We start from the raw sequence: 21,612 nt of genomic DNA, 5'->3' as shown, positions 1-21,612 counted from the left end.
ACACCTGTGGTTCACTTCATCATCCTGGCTTCTCGTCCACTGATCGCCAGATGTCCTGCCGACCCGCCCTGTCTGCCTCTCTACTCCTCCCACTCTGCCCTGTCCTGTCCTGCCCTGCCCTGCCCTCTACTCCCTTCCCCGCTATTCCCTCATTAAGATCCTGTCCTTTTCTATATACGTGCCCTGACTCTGTGTTCTGCGCTTGGGTTCATTAGCTCTGAACGTAACAGACAGAGGCGCGCTCCCCTCCGAAAGTTCAGAGTAAAAGGCCGAAATAATGCACGCTTCACAACGGGTTTATTCAACTTACGTGGCATGGTCAAAAGCCTGGAGAACAAAGTCTTGATTCAAACCGGTTTGCTTTTGAAGAGACCGGCCAATTGCACAGTTGCGATTAGAACAGCCAACATTTCCTCACTTCAAATAATCTAAACAATCCCTTGAAACGTTGCGACACCCTTAGCTGGAAATCAAAACGTCATCCTGCTTCCTCCATGCCTTGTTAAGGACTCACATCAAATCTCTGATAAGGCTGAAATGGCTTATGGTTGTTTTTTAATGAGCATTTCAATTTAGATCAGATTAGATTCAACTTGATTGTCATTGCAGAGTACAAGTACCGGACGAAATGCAACTGAGCGTCTAACCAGAAGTGCAAATAGTGATATAAAACGTGACAGTGATAAGTGACAGGTACAGTATGGCAACTATGATAGTTAAAGGTATATACAGGAGATGGAAAGTAGTAAGCTATGTATTGTTAAGGTAGCTATGTACAGTATGGTGTATATCGATGTTTAAATAGAGGCTATATCAAAAAGAGGTACACAAATATGGTATGTGCAAAGGTAGTATATGTAAACAGCAGTAGTTCAAGTTGTAATTGAGTGTTCATATTGACCTGGGGTGTGTGCAACTAGCAGTAGTGCAAAAGGCTAAATTGGTTTAATTTCCTGCCTTTGGTTCCTCTCTCAACATGACTCATGAGAATTTCCCCACTGTTTGTTCTGACAGTCAGGTTACAGTCAAGTCAAACCTTTCGTTTGAATCTGGTGACATTCTCAGAAGCGCATAAAGCCCTCACACTTTTAGACACTAGGAAATCGTCAGGTCCTGATCACTTGGAACCTTACGTTCCAAAGCTAGCAGCTGATTTTATCGCCCCACTTCTGACCCCTCTTTTTAATTCTCTCCCTGGACACTAAGGAAATTCCCCTTATATGGAAACTGTTCTTCCGCTGTTGAAAGAGGTTGACCCGACACTTAAACAATGACATGCCCATCTCCAAGTTGTCTGTCCTGATTGCGGTTCTGGAATCCCTTGTGAGTTAAGAGTTCTTATCTACTGACAAATCTAAACTGATTAGGGTTTAGGAAATAAACACAACACAACTACAGCGGCCCTAAAAGCAGCAAACGATTGGATTGAATCTTTAGACAACAAACAACAGTGTGCAGCCCTTTTCATTGACGTATCTAAGGCTTCTGATACTGTGGATCATGCAGAATTTAAGCCAAGCTGTATTAGTGTAGGACGGTGAGAACACTGTCTGCTGGTTCGGAAATCGAAGATCTATCAGGCGGATCTCAGATCAGTGCGTGCAGGCTACGGTATTACTTCTAGCTCTCTAAGGTCATGTTCTCACATGAAAGTCTGAAACATGCCCCGGAGCAAGTGAATGATATTGCAACATTGTTGCATAAATTATTTCTCTGATTTGCGTTCTCACAGCCCTTTATGTAAACAAAGTAACATACGCAATCGAAGCAACATACGTGGTAGTTGATTGGTCAGAACAATTGAAAATTGTTATGCAGATCAACACTCATGCGCTGTTGTTTTCCTATGGACAGCCCCGATGTGTTGTTTCTAACTGGAGCGAAACCACCCTTTTCAAGCGGAGCATCCGTCGGTTGTTTGCTCCGGGAGCGACTTCAAATGCGCGTTCTCACAGCTCCAAACGACGCAGAGCAAAGCAAATGTTATCCTAAACTCCGATTCCAAGTGAAGCAAATGTTCTAGTGAGAACACACCCTTAGTGTATCCAAGGGCGTGCCGGTCCTGGGACCAGTAGTAAGTAGTAAGTAGCTTTGAGAACCGATGGTTCTTTAGTCTAATGGCCCATAGGGCAGGAGCCTATCTCCTGTTTCCATAGTGTGAGGCGGCTTGATGTACAAGTACACCTCCTGGACAGGAAGTTGGTATGTCGCAGGGTCTTACCCCAATCCAACCCTTTACTTAAATGCTGAGAGCCAAGCAGGGAGGCAAGAAACTAAGATCATCCTGTACCAGAATGACAGGAAGAAAAAAGTATGGAGAAGGCTTGGAACGGTTCATGATCCGAAGCATACCACATCATCTGTAAAACACGGTGGAGGCAGTGTGATGGCATGGGCATGCATGACTTCCAATAGCCCTGGGTCACTAGTGTGTATTGATGATGTGACAGAAGACAGAAGCAGACAGATGAATTCTGAAGTGTTTAGGGATATTCTGTCTGCTCAGATTCAGACAAATTCAGCATAGTTGATTAGACTGTTCTTCACAGTATTCTGCAATGGCCAGAGTCAATCACCTGATCTCGACTCGATCGAGCATGCATTTCACTTGCTGAAGGCAAAACTAAAAGGCGAAGACCCACGAACAAACAACAACTGAAGACAGCTGCAGTAAAGGCCTGGCAAAGCATCACAAAAGCGGAAACTCAGCATTAGGTGATGTCCACGGGTTCTAGACTCCAGGCAGTGATTGCCTGCAAAGGATTCTCGACAAAGTATTAAAAATTAGCATTTCATTCATGATTATGTTCATTTGTCCAATTACATTTGAGGCCCTGAAAATAGGGGACGGTGTATAAAAATGGTTGCAATCCCTAAACTTTTCATACAATATCTTTTGTTCAAACCCTTACGTTAAAGCTGAAAGTCATTTCAATTGCATCAAACCCATCAGAATCCTTTCCATGGTTGTACTCCAATACATTATTATCCCTCTCTGCCTGTCTCTGCCTCTCTCTCTCTCTCTTTCTCTCTCTCTCTCTTTCTCTCTCTCTTTCCTGTGTCTGTCTTCTTTTTTCTTCTTGGTATACAAGATAGACGTTTCTCTCCTTCTCTCCCTCTCTGCCTCTCTTCTCCCCGCCCCCCCTCCCTCCCACGTTCCAAACGTGTCTGCGCAGCCCTGAAGAGCAGAACTTGGGGATGTTGAGACCAACACCGATACCATCAGGCACACCTATCTGTCAGGAAGCTGGCTCAACTAACCAAGCCACACACACACACAACTTACAGTGCCAATAGGCTGACTGGACTGGCTCTGCAAACCACAGACACTCCAAACTTGCAGTGCCAATAGGGTGACTCACTCACTGGCTAGGCAAACACATCAACAACACACCGTTCAACCCTATCAGTCGCTAAATGCCATCAATGTGGTCCAATTGGATTTCTATTAGCCAGCTGAACTCTGAACTCTTCACACAACAAATCAAAGGTAATGACGCATAAGGAGAGAAAAAAAAGGCAAGTCCTCACAGCCGTTAACATGCGCCCCTCTCTGGAGCCTCAGACAGGGTGGAATTGCAGGAATGAGACACTTTCTAGCTTCTGTTGAATGGGTCGCCGCGAGAAGTCCCCCCGGTGCTCCGAGAATACACACACACACACACCGCACAGTGTGTGTGTGTGTGTGTGTGTGTGTGTGTGCGCGGGCGTGAGCATGTGCGCTGACAAGTCATACTTCAGAGCCATTAACGACTTCCACTTTTTACCATCCTTCTTGACTGGAAGCTCCACTCGCCCTGATAGAGTCGGTACGGTGGAGAGCAGAGCGTAAGTGATTTACGGGCTAGCAGAGGTTGGTTTCGCCAGGGCCCACACCGTCGTTATAGCAACTAGAGGGAGCACTCCCCTAAAATGTGATTACACCGGGGACAGCTTAATGAATGGGCCTTCTCTAAAGATTTAACTCCACGGGCAGTTAGCCTATCTCCCGTTCCCCACACGTTATTAATAATGTTGGCAGAGAAGGGGGGGGGGGGGGCGGACAAGCGACGCTGTAACTGACGACCAGACTCACACCAACTGACCTGAGGACGCCGTGATCAAATAGCAGTAAGTCAGCATATTTTCGGAGCTTTCGGCAACGATTCCCCTTTGTCTTGTTATTCTTATCAGTTTCCTGAGTGGCCAGTCGTCAAGTGGGGAAACCCGGGTTTATGATGATTTGCGAGGTGCGACACATCCCTTCGAACCTTTCATCTCCTCGTCAGAAAACTGGTGATTTCAACAGTAGAATGTAAACATTTTGAAAAAGTTTCAATCTCAACAGGGTTCGTCTTTCTGTACGATTGCATGACACAATAATTGTTCAGATATGTCATTGTTAACAACCACACGTGCATGTATCATGCATGTTTCTCACATGAACATTTTACTTTGTCATGTGTTCTTGTATATGCTGTGTATATGCTCGCTCCCGAAAGCATGTTTGAAGGGATCAAGTTGGCATCCAGAACCTCTTTTCTTTATACTTCATATTCTATATATTCTTGATATATATGTTACGGTACATGTGGGAATACGGTACATGTGGGAAAACTAGGGTTAGGGTTAGGTGCTAGGGTTAGGGTTAGGGTTAGGGTTAGGGTTAAGGTTAAGGTTAGGGTTGGGGTTAGACATGCCAGCATGTACCAAGTCACCCTAGCACCTAACCCTAACCCTAGTTTTCCCACATGTACCGTATTCCCACATGTACCGTAACAAATATACTTCATATTCTATATTCTATATATATATTCTTGATATATATACTTCATATTCTAGGGGGCCGAGCAACCCTCTAGCGGTCCGACTGAAATTGGAAAAACTCAATGATTGATGAGTCGACCTCACTTCAAAAGCGCTCAAACGCATTAACGTCGGAGTTATGAACTCCCAACGAGGTCCCAGAGAATTAAACGAACATACTGTAACTGTCACAGCTGGCTGTCAGCGCCACGGCAACCCAAACAAACACTTCACGCCTTTTCTTTCTTGTTTTTATGAGGTGTCACTTTTATGAGGGGAATGCACCTTTTTCTTGTGGCTTGAAGTTGTAAATGTTTACCCACCAATGAGCTTGTGTGTTTAAGACCTTGACAAATGATCTGTCATCCAAGGAATGTAGGGGTCTTAATTGACGGTATTGTGTAAATTGTCGCTGTAGTTGTTTGTAAGTGTAAGTGTCTCAGTGGGAAAGCATAAATAAAGATTTAATAAGATTTAATACCTTTCCTGTGCATATCTGAAGTATGTGCACACAGAGGAGAAATGACAGATTATGTAACCTGGGAAAACAAACTTCAACCCACTGTGGGCAGTTGCAAAAGAAAATACAACTTCAAGGTTTTAGGCACGATACTTTTCTATTGACTATGTACATAGTAAGAAGGGCTTGGGGGAAAGACAACATAGGAACGTTTACAATATGCATCTGAGGCCACAGAGAGTGTAGGCAGAGAAAGACAAGGGACATTATTCAGCTGAAAGGACCAGAGAGATTGCCTTATATATACACATATTGCACAACCATTGTACATGATGTATTCTATTGTGTTTACAGTATTGGCTGTCTATCTCATTGAGTGTGAATGTGGTTGAATGTAAAACTCCCTCCCTGCTGTAAACACATTCCACCAGACTCTGTTGTTCGCTGGCAATACAATTATCTTGCGGCCTGTGTACAAGCAGAGTGTAGACATTCCAATATCTGTGAATGAAACGGGTACAGTGGACACAGGACGTCAGCGGAGGAATGTGTCGAGTCTCAGAGACGCCGCCTTAATAACGCCTCGCTCTCATCGGTGTGGAGGAACGAAAGAAACACAATTCCTGACCCTATATAGTAGTCGGAAGAGTAACAATATTATCTACGTACAGTAGAAGCTGTCTCTCTCGGGAAGCGGCGCGCACGGGGGTTTCAAACACATCATACGTGTTCAATTTCACACCCGTCACCGAGGCGAACACCTGCCGCGCGTCTCTCTCGCTCTCGCTCTCTCTCTCTCTCTCTCTCTCTCAGTGTTCGAAAGCTCTCAACCTTAATGATCCATCGCCGGAAAACACTGTCGGTGCCGAGGCGAAATTGGAGTTCCCGAGAGGTCTATTCACACTCTCAGAGGTGATGAAGTCTGCAACGTGATGATTACAGTTAGATATATGCAGGGGTGCACATAACTGGTGCGCCAGTGCGCATGCGTCGCCAAAATGCATGTTGCGCGGAGGATCAGCGGCATGAACGCGCTCTTGCGCACCAACAGCTGGAAGCGCTGGGAGAGGAATTGACTTCCTCAAAACTCCTACTGCTAACTGCTGACTGCCCGTTAATACCAATACCATATCCTTTCATGACCACAATGTACCCACCGACGACGACCACGGCGACTCCCCTCACGAAAACATTCGGAAAGTATCGTAACTTGTACTTTCATTCCGCGTATCGCGCATCGCATGGTTATCACGCCGACACGTGAAAATTCAGTCCCGAACGACTCGTCGCTAAAAGGAAAAACAACACCAAGGCACTTCACGTTTCTTTTCTCTGAAGCTTTCAAACGTTCAGACGTTTGTTTTACAGCTTCATTATCACACCTCGACCCCTGACCCAGGGAATATGGTTGGGAATTATATTAGAAGAAGAAAAAAAAAGACTTTGTTGCACAATCAAAATAATGAGCTATTTAAAGTGATAGCCTACAACATCCTCTACCATGGTTGAAATTGAGGACAGTATTAACAACAGTCAAGAGAGCAGTGATGATGATGATGATTAAGCTTGTAGCATAAGTAAATGCTTAGGCTGTAACTTTTTGTTGAAAGTTGATTTCAGTGTTTACAGAACAGAGCAGTGCTTAAAGAGATATCAGTTGATTTCATTGTATTTAAAGAACAGACATTCAGTTAGTGCTTAAAGAGATGTCAGTTGATTTCATTGTGTTTAAAGGAGTCTGACAGACTTTCATGCTTAAAGAGCAGTCATTTGATTTTTCATTTGTTTCTTTTGTTTTGCACACAATCATTTGTTCGTTCATCTTATTTTTGAATAAATGTCGTTTTGCTAATATAAGTTATCCATGTATCCCTTTTTTATCCATCCTGTGGGACGGGTCGTGACTCGTGAGCTCGGGGAGCACCAAGCAGCATCCCTAGGTGCTCCTCTGAGCACTGGCCCCAAAAAGTTATGTGCACCCCTGGATATATGGCCACTCGCAGGGGGGGGGGGGTACTTTGTTAGCTCTCTTTCACGCCGGACCACTTCTTGTTAAAAGGCCTACTTTGCGGAAGTGCATTCGGTGGGAAGAGGGGGAGAGACGCGCTACCCTACACCTGTGTCTGTGGAGTCCACGCGGCACGGTTCTATCTCTGGTATCGATCGCATCTCTCCAAACGGATTTGGCTGTGAGGCAAAATCCTCTGATATCGGTTTTGACTACTCGAGAGGAGTCCGCTGCAGTTCAACCACAGAACCCCTCTCCTGTTCCGTGCCAGGTGCCCCACGTGTTCGACAAAAAAACTGAGAATCGGAAAAACCACAAGTTCCGATTCCCGAGATAGGAGATCCACACCGACGGGACCCTGTCCCGCTGAGAGAGACGGTCCGACGTACATAGAGTCGCAGCAGTCAGAACACAGAACACACTGTTTCAGGCACTAGGCTTTCAATCAAACATCGACCGCCCTGAACACATTGAGGGTGCACACAATGGGGTGTCTGTGATGCTGGGTCTTCTCAATTACCAGTCCTGGGAAGAAATCATCCCGGTTTGTTTTCAAGCCCAGCACAACGTATGCTTGTGATGGGCTTGACGACACAGAGCTGGAGTTGATAAACCTGATTAACCTGGCTCTATGCCGCATACCAATCATCCATCTTTCTCCTGAAGTATACGGGGGAGGGTGGGGGGGGGGGTTAGAATGTATTTAGGAGGCCAAAAAAACAAAAGGCACACAATTTGTTTTCACAGGCGTCGCCTCACGGCTGTGGGGTACCAATTTCTTTTAAAATCCTCCGCAAACAACAAAAGGCCAATGGGTATTAAGAGGCCTAAAACGCATTGTGTAAAACGGAGACACACGCAAACGCCACTTAACGCCGCATTAAGCCCTCAGAAGTGTTTATTAGGCTAGGAGAGACAGCAGTTAATGACGACGGAAAGGCTGCCGACGACAAAGAAAAACAACAGCCGACGTCGATCAGGCGTTCCGCCAAAAAACACGCAACAATGCGGGGAGATAATACATCATGATCACGCCGGTTGGAATAAAAACAACACACACGCTCAGGGGGGGGGGGGGGGCGTCTCTGGAAGCGAACAACAATATCCCTCTGGGGGGGGGAGTGAGAACCTCGGTGGGAGTTCTCTTCAGTTCTCTTCAGTTTACACTGAAGGATTACTGTGGAACCAGGCCGCCCTGGGTGGTGTCCAAACTGCTACTTTCGCACACTAAAGCTAAAAGCAGATGCTTCACTCTAGTACTCTCTAGTACTCTAGTACTCTGGCAGAGGGACTACTCAGGATTGGGTGACTCAGCCCTGTCTGAGATTTGGAGAGTACCAGTCAAAAGTTTGGACACACTTCCCCTTCAATTCAATTGAACGGGGAAAGTGTGTCCAAACTTTTGGACTGGTCCTGTATGTCCGAAAGTAGCCCTAGACTCTCGGTGTAGGAGGCAGTTCTGAAGGCAAAAGAGGGGAGGGGGGGGGGGGGGGGGTCCAACCCGGCACTAGCAAGGTGTACCTAATAAAGTGGCCGGTGAGGTGAGTGTATGTCAAGGTCATCCATGCAAGGAGCCCCCCCCCCCCCCCCCCCCGCCTGGTTTGAGCCCTGTGGGGTTACCCAAGCGCAACCTCTGACCGAATCGCCAGTGCTACGCCTGGACAGTTTTGCACAGACTTCCCCTCTCTCCGGCAGAGTGACTCAGCGACTTTATCTGTGACACGTAAATGTTCATCACCTCATGTTTTCTCTCTGTTATCACGCCCGTCGAGCTTTCGTCTCCTGACAACACCCTGAATGATCACGCAATCAATCACACACGCGCGCTCACCCCCCCCCCCCCACACACACACACACAAGCTTGATTACCTAGCAGAGAGAGTTACTACCACTAGAGATAGCAGACAAACATACGTGGCGCAGACGCGCCGTGTAATAAGGCCGTTAGATACGGCTCATATCCTCTGGTGGTTCCGAGGTGATTTATTATTTACAGAGAACTCCTCTTCTTCACACACACACACACACACACACACACACACGACAGGTCAGCGGTGGTGGTGGCTGCTGCCTTGGTCCCTCAGAGCCTTAACGACGCTCGGTGATTGGAGGATTCTGTGTCGTGTCCCGTTTGATGCGAGGCCCTCTGCAATGCAGAGAGGGAGAGATTGTCCCCGAGCAAAAAATAAATGTGACTTCACTCTCGCTGAACTTTCTAGAAAGGGCAGCTCACTGCTACGTGTGTGTATGTGTGTGGGGGGGGGGGTGTTTGCATGCATGCGTGTGTGTGTGTGTGTGTGTGTGTGTGTGTGCTTGTATGTGTGTGTTTTTATGTGTGTGTGTGTGTGTGTGTGTGTGTGTGTGAGTGTAGGTGCATGTATGTGTAGGTGCATGTATGTGTGTGTGTGTGCGTGCGTGTGTGTGTGTGTGCGTGTGTATTTGCATGCATGTGTGTGTGCGTGTGTGTACCCGTGCTTGCTCTGTTGGAAGTTCAAGCTGGGTTTCAGTGTGTATGTGGAAAACTCCCACCACCAATTTTCTTTTATTCTAAAATCTGAAATCCAACCGACTTACTCCAAACAGGGGAGGAGAACCCTCACAGCATTCCAACACAGACTGTCTAAAAACGGATAATTCAATCATCACTTAAGGATTCATCTTTTTTGTGTGGGGGGGAGGGGCGGGGGGAGAGGGGGGGGTTGTTAGCTTGAACAGAGCCAAAGACCGCGGGAGCCGTTTGGGTTTTCGGCGTCGGTTTGGGAACTGGGGTGGAAAATTGCACACGCTTCCTCTCCGAAAGAGCATGAACCCGACGGAGACGGGGTCGTTCGTCAGCGCAAGCTGTTCATAGTCGTCGTAGGGCTGTTGTGGAACACGACTACTACAAACTCTGTGTAAGAACGCCCATACTGGCATGTGTATATACGCCTGAGCAGGCATGGCCATGACATGTGACATGTGACATTCTGTATGGGTCTGGTGAACAAGTCCTCAAGGTAGGCAAGGTCATATTTCTGATATATTTATTTTAGGTCATTTCTTTTTTTTCCCCAGGTGTATGAAAGTGTAGATTGTAAGCTTTCAAATGATGTGTCGTACATTGAAATCGGAAAATCGTTGAAGAAGATTATTTGAATGTTGGTACACCTCGAACCAAATACTCGCTCTGAATCAAAACACACCCAAAACAGCTGTTAGCAGCTATCAGCTAAGATGGTACATTGCTGTGAACATCTAACTGCATGTTTAGCACATTACAACATGCTGATAGAACATCCTAAAACGTACGTTTGTTTAGAAGCCATGTATCACTAACCCAGTAGCCTAGGGCAGACTACACAGTGAATCCAATTCACAAATTCACAAAACAAAATATTTAGTGACCCTAAAACTGTTGTTTGTTATATCCAGTGGGCTCTTCAACACTTCAACTTGCATAACATGCCAAAGAAACGGAAAACCACATTTCTTTTTTAAGAAGCTATTTGGTCAATTTGCACTACTTGAGAATTGCCGACATGCGTGCACCTTTTCATTTAAGCTATGCTTGTGTAGATACTGGAATGTGGTCAGAAACAAGTATACCTATCTAGGACGGTACCTCACCCCATGCAGGTCTCGAACCCTCATCCCATACGCATACCAACCGGCCGCGCACACCACAACCCCAAGAGAGTTAACTGGCTTGGCGGAGGTGCTTCCAGGCCTTATACAGGTTTGTTACACTGTTTGTACCTTCCCAATCCCAACACCTTGGTTCTCATTAAGCCTCTCTGACAGATAGAGTCACAGTTCGTAACATCATATAGGGCACCGACCAGCATAGTAAGCTGAACAGCCACTGGTTGAGTTGAAATTGACACTCTGTTTTCACAGAGTTATGAATTGCCCCCTTTAAATTCTGGTCACTGTGTGTGTGTGTGTGTGTGTGTGTCTGTGTGTGTGTGTGTGCTTGTATGTGTGTGTGTGCACGCGTGCGTGCCTGGTTCACATAAACATAACTGACTGCTCTGTGAATGAGTTCCAATTGCTACTGTGCCACCATCGCTACGGCCTCACAGGCTGCCAACCACGATTAATTATTATTATATATATAATTAATATATATATATATAAATTAATTAATTATATATATATAGTATATGTCCTCAACAATACACTCCCTTAATGTCTTCATTTCACAAGGTTTTTTCTCTCTTCCTCTCAGCTCCCAAAGTGGACTTGGGTCAGCAGGCAGCGCATCACAGTACACGTCAAATCACACAGATGTAATCTCCTCTGCCTAAGCGGAGAGGAGGGTTATTCTATTATGTAACACAGTCATGTCTGTGTACACTATTAAAATAGCCAAATCCAGGACAGTTACTATTGCGCAATTCCGCGTTGGAGTTTTTACCAAATGGAGGGATTATCATAAACCAAAGCAGTGTGCGTGTGTGTGTGTGTGTGCGTGCGTGCGTGTGTGCGTGCGTGTGTGTGTGTGTGCGTGTGTGCGTGCGTGCGTGCGTGTGAGTGTGTGTGTCATAGTCTACAGTATTTCAGTGTGTCAGTCACTGCGTGACAAGGATCGTTCAGGAGCGCAAGCACGTCCATGTGATATTCAGAGAGCGCACCGCTCCTTCAATAGCCTATATTCCAACTGGGATTGTGAGTTCTTGAACAGTTTAACTAACAAAATACAACACCACGGTAAAAACGCTTGTACGCGCGTCCAACGGGGCTGAATGCGTTCTGTGTCGCGGTTTTATATATCTGTATCGAGTCCTGTTTTATTACCGGGTGATGTTTTCAATTCACAAAACAGAGCGCACACGTGACGCACGTTCCGTCATCTACTTTCATTTTTAAATTATTATTATTATTATTATTGAAAAAACAGCTTCAGAGAGTGGGCAGGACATCATTTGCCAAGACAAATTGCACTCCACCCGGGTGTCTCTCTCCAGTCGCGTCAGCCCGTCAAGGTGTCAATCAAACTCCACGAGGCTGTTGTTTCATTCAAGAAAAAACCACATTCGTTCACCTTCTCAAAAGTCATTGACTCCATTATGATTATGGATTGGGATTATTCTTATTTGATAGAATTCCTCGATAACGATTCCATTCGAGATCACATATTATGCCCATTAACGCGAAGCTTGGGGAATCGATTAAAACATCCATCACCTAAAGACAATGTTGTATAAAACATCCATCACCTAAAGACAATGTTGCATTGACAACATTGTCTTTAGGTGATGGATGTTTTAATCGATTCCCCAAGCTTCACTTTAAACGACATCCCAACCGGAGGAGCGTTTCCCGAGCACGCACCCGCACGGACCATCATCCGATTCACCACATCACAATGGAAATTCCTTCACATACACCGACGCAATTTCTACAATTTTGTTTTAATCGATGGAGGTATTCTAGGCTAGAAACATGCAGACAACAGCCTAAGCTGTATACAACAGATACATGAGACATAATAAGACATTGTCGTTGCGCGCCCACGCCCTCTCCAAACGCGCGTCTGTCGCTTGTTGGACTCGAATCAAACGTTTCAAAACAATGAACATTGTTGTTTAGCTTGAAGTGTAAAAAACAAACATTTGTTTACGTTAACACCATAAACTTCCTCTCCATCTCCCTCCCCTCTCTGTCTCGATATCTCTCTCTCACCCCCCCCCCCCCCTCTCTCTCTCTCTGTCATCCTCATGTCGGATCACTCACCTGCGTTCCGCAGCTTCTTGTTGCGATAGACCGAAAAAATCACCAAAAGGTTGCCCAAAATATCAACCACGATCGTGAATATGAGGAAGCACCCCAAAGTTGTCGTCACCCACGGAGGGCGATTCAGGACTTGTTCGTTTAGGTCCAGCTCAGAACTGTTCACAGACCCATTTATAACCATTGTATTATTTCGCGTAACTTTCTCAATCAGCGAAATAAAAGCATGCCGTTGCGCGTGTCCCCCGCGCAGGCTGGGTGTTGGAGACAGACGTGGTGGTGGGGGTCTCCCGTGGCTCTTCTCCGCTCCATGGTGCGACGCGTAACCATCCACCAGCACAGCAGCTCCTGTTGAGAACTTTCCTTGTTTCCCCAGTCACGCCGCTGTCTACACTTGTATGGCTATGTGTGTGTACCCATCACATAGTTGGTATGTGACAGTGTGAAGCAACTTCAGTCTTTTCACATGCGCCGGGTACAATATAAACGTCGCCGCCCAGTGGCGGAGAAAGCGAAGCGACGCGCCGACGCGCACCCACTTCCACCCCTTTCCACGGCTCTTCTGAAGTTTGGAAGCGCGCTCATTCATTGCCTCCACTCGGCGTTCTTTTATTCATGTGTTCATTCATCAATATTTTTCAAGAATCATTCATACTCATAATGAATTCGAGCATCGAAGCCATACTCTTCGATCGAGCTTATAGGCGAGGATGGGGATCAGGCGACTGACGAGGTTTAATTATTTTGTGGGGGAATTATTACAGTAGAAATGATTATAGGAATATGGTATATATATTAGACCATAACATATCACGAATAATAAAGAGAAACGTGTTTTTGAGACATTGATTAGTGTGTATCAGTAGCCTACCTACATTTCTTGCCCGTTAAATCCGGATAATAATATTATGTTGAACACACACTATCGGTCAGAATGAGAATGAAAGAGGAAGAGAATGGACAGATATGCATAAGCATGTAATGTCAGAAGTCAAATCTCTGTCTCTCTCTCATACACATACATCCAAGCAGGCAGGTGAGCAGGGAGGCAGGCCGACAGACACACAAGACCATGAGGGGACCCAGACGCAGTGCTGTCCTGACATCCCTGCAGCTGCGGGGTGATTCGTCGCCTAAACGCACTCTGCCATCTGAATCTATCTTTAATGTCTAGCCCGGGCCCTAATGGGGCTTCTGAGAAGACATGCAGAGGACTAATTGAAGAAGTCTGTTTCTTCCAAGCCTCTCTCTCTCCTGTCTCCCCTGTCTCTCTCTCTCTCTCTCTCTGGCTCTGTCTCTCTCCCTCCCTCTCTCTCTCTCTCTCTCTCTCTCTCTCTCTCTCTCTCCCCCTCCCTCCTCTCTCTCTACCTCCCTCCTCTCTCTTCCTCCCTCCCTCTGTCTCTCTCTTCCTCTCTCTCCCCCTCCCTCCTCTCTCTCTCCCCTCCCCTCTCTCTCTCTCCCCTCCCCCCTCTCTCTCTCCCCCCTCCCTTCTCTCTCTCTCTCTCTCTCTCTCTCTCTCTCTCTCTCTCTCTCTCTCCACTGCATTACATAATGTCCATAGAGATAACAGGAAAGAGAGACAGACATAACAAAATAAAAAAAAGGGACTGGCTCACAGTTGGGTTTTCGCCTCACCGCGAATTCATCAAAGTCGTCTCATGCCGTATTTATGTCCTGTTCCACCTCGACAACAACCGCCCGCGCTGACACACAGACGTTGTGTGTGTGTGTGTGTGTGTGTGTGCGTGTGTGTCTGTCTGCTCTTCACCTGCCTCTTTGCTGCACTGTGCCTGACAAAAGTCCTGCCTGACACAATTAAGGCTCTCCCAGGCTCACCCCTACCCCCCCCCCCCCCCCCACCCCCGGTGCATTAGCCACAGCGTCGCATGCTTTTAACGTATCATAAAATGTTAACATGTCGCTGTCAAAACTAATAATGAAGAATTCATCCCTCCTCAGTGCACTAGGAGCAGGGCGCGGGGGGGCGCAGGGGGCCGGGACGGAGCCAGAAGTGGTCATAAAAACGTCATTAGGTTAGATAGGGGGCATGGCTCTGGATGACATCAAGATTAGGCCGGGAAATATTGTTCATTCTATTGTTGGGGAGGTCAGTAAGGCACACACACACACTGAGACATGCATGCACGCACACACACACACACACACACACACACACACACACACACACACACACTGAAACATGCACACACACACACACACACCCACACACACACACACACACACACACACACACACACACACACTGTAACATGCACACACACACACACACACACACACACACTGAAACATGCACACACACCCACACACACACTGAAACATGCCCACACACACACACACACACTGGAACATGCACGCACTCACACACACTGGAACATGCACGCACACACACACACACACTGAAACATGCACACACACACACACACACACACACACACGCACACACACACACACACACACACAGACATCAGTAGGCAAACATACACACACACACACACACACATCAGTAGTCAAACACACACACACTGAAACATGCACACGCGCACACGCACGCACACACACGATGTCTCATGTGATTATGAAGTAATTCGTGGCATTCCTTTGATGTGATCGTCCCACGCTCGTTACGTCAGACAGAGGTGTGACTGCCTAATCTAGAGATTAAGAAAACAGAGAGAGAGAGAGAGAGAAAGAGAGGGAGGGAGAGAGAGAGGGAGGAAGGGAGAGAGAGAGGGAGGGAGAGAGGGAGGGACAGAGAGAGAGCAAGAGAGAGAGAGGGTGGGAGAGAGGGAGGGAGGGAGAGAGGGAGAGAGAGAGGTGTGTGTGTGGTGGGGCTTTATGTTCTGACTCAAGGCCACTTTTACCAAGTCATCACAACCGTATACTTGTCGAGTGTCATCGACTTCAACAACCCCCGAAAGCGAACGTGACCAGACAACATGATAGACGGGCTAATGAGCCCCCCCCCCTCACCCCGCTGTTAACAAGTTAGTCTCATCAAGTCAAACCTTCATTTGCATGGAGGATCCCGACAGCGCACGCAATCAACGGGGCGATGACACCTGCTGAAAGTCGAAGGAGGGGGTTCCAAATTGGAAGCAGGCGTTGGAAGCAGATTTGTTTTTTTGGGGCCAGAAATCATTACCTCTTCGGCGACAAAAAACCTCTTCAGCGAACTCACTGTTTAATCAGGCCTTATTGAGTGCCTTACTCAAGAGGCACACTAGTGGGTGGTGGTTCCCCAGGTGGGGTTTTGAACTCATGAACATCTGATCACCAGGTCCAAATGACTATCCACTACTACCACCCAAAGAGAGGAGCCTATCTCCTGTTTCAGTAGCAGTGAGGTGACTTGATGTACAAGCACGGACGCTGGTATGTCGCAGGGTCTTAACCTCAATCCAACCCCTTCATGCTGAGTGCCAAGCAGGGAGGCGTGGGGTAAGATTTGGATAGTCTTTGGTATGACTCGGCCGGGGATCGAACTCACGACCTCACGATCTGAGTGCGGACACTCTAACCGCAAGACCACTGACCTGGTCCTGTGGCCACCGGCTGACCCTATGTCCAGAGCGAAACATACCAAATTCCAACACTTGACTGACAAGTCGATCGCATGGCAAATAAAACATTCTTCTTCTTCTTCTTCTTCACTAGGAAACAGGAATCCGCCAAATAATTCATCCGCATCATGAATCAATGATCAGAACGAAAGGAGGAGACAACAGAGGCAAACAAAGAAGTCGACATTGATTCTGGCGATCAACAGAAGGTGAGGTTCGAACATTTGAGAGAGAGGAAGAGAGAGAGAGATGGCGGAGGGTGGGGAGGAGAGGGGTAAGAGAGAGCGAGAGAAGAGTGAGAGCGAGGAAGTACGTTCCCGTACGTTTTTCTTTTACTACGGGGGTCTTCTTTGACTTTATTCCGGGGGGGGATAATGGGTAATGGTCTGGAGACAGGCGGGAGCGTTTTTCCCGAGTGCTTAGCCTCGATGTGTGTGTGTGTGTGTGTGTGTGTGTGTGTGTGTGTGTGTGTGTGAAGTTGCCGGCTGATTAGCTGTCAGGTCGTCAGCCTTGGGGAAGAAAGAGGGAGAGAGAGGCTATTATGCTGACAGGGGCATGTTAATCCTCCATAGGCATTCCCCATACCAGGCACAAACACATGTCACAACAACGGACCACATGTTCCACCCGAGCCCAGGCACACACTCGCTTGTTATGGCTGAGAGGGAAAAGAGCCGTGGGTACAGTCAGCTTTGCATGAGAGAGGGAGGGAGGGAGGGAGAGAGGGAAGGAGGATGGAGGGTGGAGGGAGGAGGGAGGGAGGGAGGAGTGACGGAGGTGGGAGGAGAAGGAGGGATTCTCTCTCTCTCTCTCTCTCTTTCTCTCTTTCTCTCTTTCTCTCTTTCTCTCCCTCTCTCCCTCCCTCTCTCCCTCCCTCTCCCTCTCTCCCTCCCTCTCTCCCTCTCCCTCTCCCTCTCTCCCTCTCCCTCTCCCTCCCTCCCTCCTCTCTCTGAAAACAACCAGAGTAGTGTACGTCGTCGTCAAAACTCCCCTGGGGCCTTTCTTTACGGGGGCTCAAGGGGGCCGGCTTGGGCAGAGAGAGAGAGGTGTGTTCTGGGAAACCGTGGGCTGTAGAGGTGGCTGGGGGTGTTCTGTGAGGCCGACATCCAACAGGGTATTTATAGACACGGCACACACTGCTTGGCCTGTGCGAGTGATGATGAGATCGATTTTTTCGATCACGTGTGCGTGCGTGTGTGTGTGTGTGTGTCTCCAGCCACACCACACCGTGAGGTGCTAGGGGGGGCTGTGGGAGGCATTGATCTCTCTGGCGCCCTGCAGAGAGATTACTGGCTGTGGTTTGTGTGTGTGTGTGTGTGTGTGTGTGTGTGTGTGTGTGTGTGTGTGTGTGTCTGTATCTACAGGATGTGTGTGTGTGTGTGTGTGTGTCTGTAACTACAGGATGTGTGTGTGTGTGTGTGTGTGTGTCTGTATCTACAGGATGTGTGTGTGTGTGTGTCTGTATCTACAGGATGTGTGTGTGTGTGTGTGTGTGTGTGTGAGTTTATCTGTATCTGTATCTGTGTGTGTATCTGTGTGTGTGTAGGTTACATGCTGGCTGTGTGTGTATGGGGGGGTGGTGGGGGGTTATGTTACCACTGAGGTCGACTGGACCGATTTGGAGCCAGACTGTCATTGGTGGAAGGGAAACCCATCCACGAGCAGACACAGGAAGTCGAGTACCCAGACTGGACACACTCACACAGGGGAGAGACACCTTGAGAGGCGTTCCAGACTTCAGCCAACAAAGTGAACCTGTCCCTGACAAGAACATTCTGACATTCGATTAGATTAGATTCCACTTCGATGTCATTGCAGAGTACAAGTAGCAGACACAGTTCAGAACATGCGTGTTTAGGGTGTGTGTGTGTGTGTGTGTGTTAGGGTGTGTGTGTGTTTTATGGTGTGTGTGTGTGTGTGCGAGCGTCATCGGTGGCTTCAAAGTCAATGCATGCATGCGTCAAGGCCTTTATGCACTGGAATGTACCCTTCATGTGACCATTGTGTGTGTGTGTGTGTGTGTGAGAGAGAGTGTGTATGTTCGTGCGTCATCAATGGCATCAAAGACGGCCACAAGGCCTATATGTGTAATAACTATCCTTTCATGTGACATTGTATGTGTATGTGTGTGTGTGTGTGTGTGTGTGTGTGTGTTCGTGCGTGACGCGTGTGTGAGTGTGTGCATGCACACCTTCTTGTGAAACATCAGTTGAAACTTATCACGTCCCAAAAATGTCCCAGGATCGCTCATTCTTAGGACAGGGCGCCATCTTCTGGTTCTACAGCGGTACTACAACCGACCTTGATTCACTCGACTCATCACCACCGACCACCACAACATGAGACAGCGAAGCCTGCTGGTATCTATGGGCAGTGCACCCAGACGCGCGTCTAGTTATGGGCACCCAGACGCGTGATAGTTACGCGCAGGGGTGGGCACAGCCAACCAAACTGGGCTCACTCACTAATTCCACGCGTCGTAAAATGATCCGAAGGTTATACCGGAAAAAAACCTTTTGGGGGGCTTTTTAAGCGATTACACTACAGCGGAAACGTTGGAAATGGGAACGTGTCGCCATTTCTGAAGTTAATTGGATGCAGGGAGCATGAGATTAAAGGAGGCATGGATGATTGCCGAAGGGCTACATGGCTGGAGGAGATCCCTACACGCTAACTGCTGACACAGGGTCCGATGCGGTTGCGTTCTCCTAATGGGATAGGTTTGGGTTGGGTGGTCGGGTAATCTGATCCTAGATCTGCCCTCTGCTGAGGACGGCTCTTTGATCGCTGGTGTCACGGTGCGCCGGTGCTACGGTAAACCACGCTGTCCAACTCTAAGGGTAGCCTATTATACCCCAATCATGTACTCCCTGTAAGTGAATGGGTTCTCCACTGGTGACTGCTCAATGTACTGCTCAAACAAGTTTGTTCAGACTCCAAAGTCATTATCAGCTACTCTTTGAACTACTTTTTAATTTGCACATTAAGATAATAAAGGGAGGAGTTTTCCTCTAGACAAGAGTCAGGGTTTCCGGTCTCAGCAGGGTTGGTAAAGGGTTGGAAAATAGCATGTAGGCTAGGACCGCAGATTAATTGTATATAATAATATAATCATATATGCCATTTAGCTGACGCTTTTATCCAAAGCGACTTACATTGCAATGAGTGCATCCATTTCAGTATAGATGGTCCCAGCAGGAATTGAGCCGAAACCTAAGTGTTGTTAGCACCATGCTCTACCAACTGAGCCACAGAGGAGCACCTTGTAACTCCCATGCCTTCCTCTACTGTGAATGGCTCTGGTTTGACTGACAGACAGGCCTATTTAGGACTGTTGGGGTTACCCTGATCCAGGGTCAACTGTTATTCATTTACATTACATTTTTGGCATTTAGCAGACGCCTTATTCCAAAGCGACTTACAATCAATACATTTGAATGCTAAGCATGTGAATCATCGTGGCAGGAAGAGTAATCTAGCTCAGGCCCGGGGCCATTGATAGAAGGAGAAACCTTCTTCTACCACCTTCTTCTAAAACTTCTTAGGGACACAGTAGAGGGGAAAGCGGACGTCTTTAGGAGACGTAGTGCTGAGGGGCAGAAGATGTCTCAGGAGGAGCAGTTAAGGTGTAACCTGAAGAGGTGGGTCTTCAGTCTACGACGGCAGATGGGTAGTGACTCCGTTCTGACAGCCGTGGGGAGCTCATTCCACCAGCGGGGAGCCAGAGCTGTGAAGAGACGTGATCGGGCAGCACGACTGCTGTGCAGAGGTGGTGGGGCCAGTCCATTCTCTAAATGGTAAAGGTTAGTTTAATGGAATCCTATTAGATCTGTGGTTGAGAGAGCATCTCCCCGCACCTACATACATACTGCTGTTTACACACACACCCCTGGTCAATGTCAACACTCAATTCCCCTTTGCACTACTGCTGTTTCCATATACTACCTTGGCACATACCATATTTGACCATACCAGTCACATTTGGACATACCTCTTTTTTGATATAGCCTCTAATTTATACATCTGTATACATACACTGTACATAGCTATCGTAATTGTACATAGCTCATAACTACATATACCTCTAACTACCGTACTTGCCATACTGTACCTATCACTATCATTGTCATGTTTTATATCACAATTTGCACTTCTGGTTAGATGCTAAACTGCATTTTGTTGTCTGGTACGTGTACTCTGCAATGACAATAAAGTTGAATCTAATCTATTCTAATCTAATCTACATTTACCATGTATCATCCAACCAGTGTTATACAATATGTCATCATTGTTATGCAAGAGAGACTGGTTAGAAATTATGTTCTGAAGGGCTATGGCATTGGTATTGGCATTGGTATTGGTATTGGCATGGCAAACATGTTCACAGGCTGGTTTAGGGGCCATGTTAACAACCAGAACATGTGAAAATTCATAAATGATTACAGTAGACATTACAATGGTTTAGTCTTTGTCACTAAACATGTTTTGAGACTCTTCTGTATGTCGTTTTCCAGACTTCTGAATGTTTCGAAAGTGAGAACTTGGTTGATAAATTAAGTGATCCAGACCCTAATCAGTTTTGTTTTGTTTGTTTTTGGGGGTGGAGGAGAAGAAGCCATTTTGAGTTATGGGAGAGTGTGCTGAACCAGGAAATGAAGGCCTGAAGGGATGATGGGAAAAAGTGTTAAAAAAAAAAAAAAAAACTTTTTCTTTTCACAATTTTTCAGATACAAACATACACATGTTTCTGTTTGACAGGCAGTTATTCAGCCTGTCAAAGATAATCTGTTATGGATTCCTACTCTCTCAGAGAGAACATGAATTGATTTTAATATTGATGTTGTGTACATCCATTATTGGGCTGTGAAAATCAGAAAGAAACTCTACAGAACCTGAGGCTTGCCAGCAACAACAGTTTGGAACGTCACATAAAAAAAGACAAACACTGGTGATCTCAGCAAACAGCTCAAACAGCTTCTACCGTTCTACAATCACAAAGGAAGACTTCTACAGTGGAAGACCAAAGAATGCTCACTCATAATCAATAAAAACCCCCCAAAACAGCC

General features: G+C 46.9%; 1 protein-coding gene across 1 annotated transcript in view; it reads right to left on the bottom strand.

Annotated features, from left to right (window-relative positions):
- mtnr1aa (melatonin receptor 1A a) overlaps window positions 1-13,149 on the bottom strand; it is a gene marked incomplete at both ends in the record, with an annotated part of 43,755 nt that extends 30,606 nt beyond the window's left edge. The window contains one exon of the mRNA XM_080535136.1: window positions 12,969-13,149. Coding sequence (XP_080391262.1) covers window positions 12,969-13,149 — 181 coding nt within the window. The remainder of the gene's footprint in view (window positions 1-12,968) is intronic.
- Between the last annotated feature and the right edge of the window lie 8,463 nt (window positions 13,150-21,612).

Source organism: Nansenia antarctica (genome assembly GCF_963989245.1).
Source record: "Nansenia antarctica genome assembly, chromosome: 6".
Lineage (NCBI taxonomy): Eukaryota > Metazoa > Chordata > Actinopteri > Argentiniformes > Microstomatidae > Nansenia > Nansenia antarctica.
Note: the sequence above shows the minus strand (reverse complement) of the source record. Positions and strands in the feature narration are given on the sequence as shown.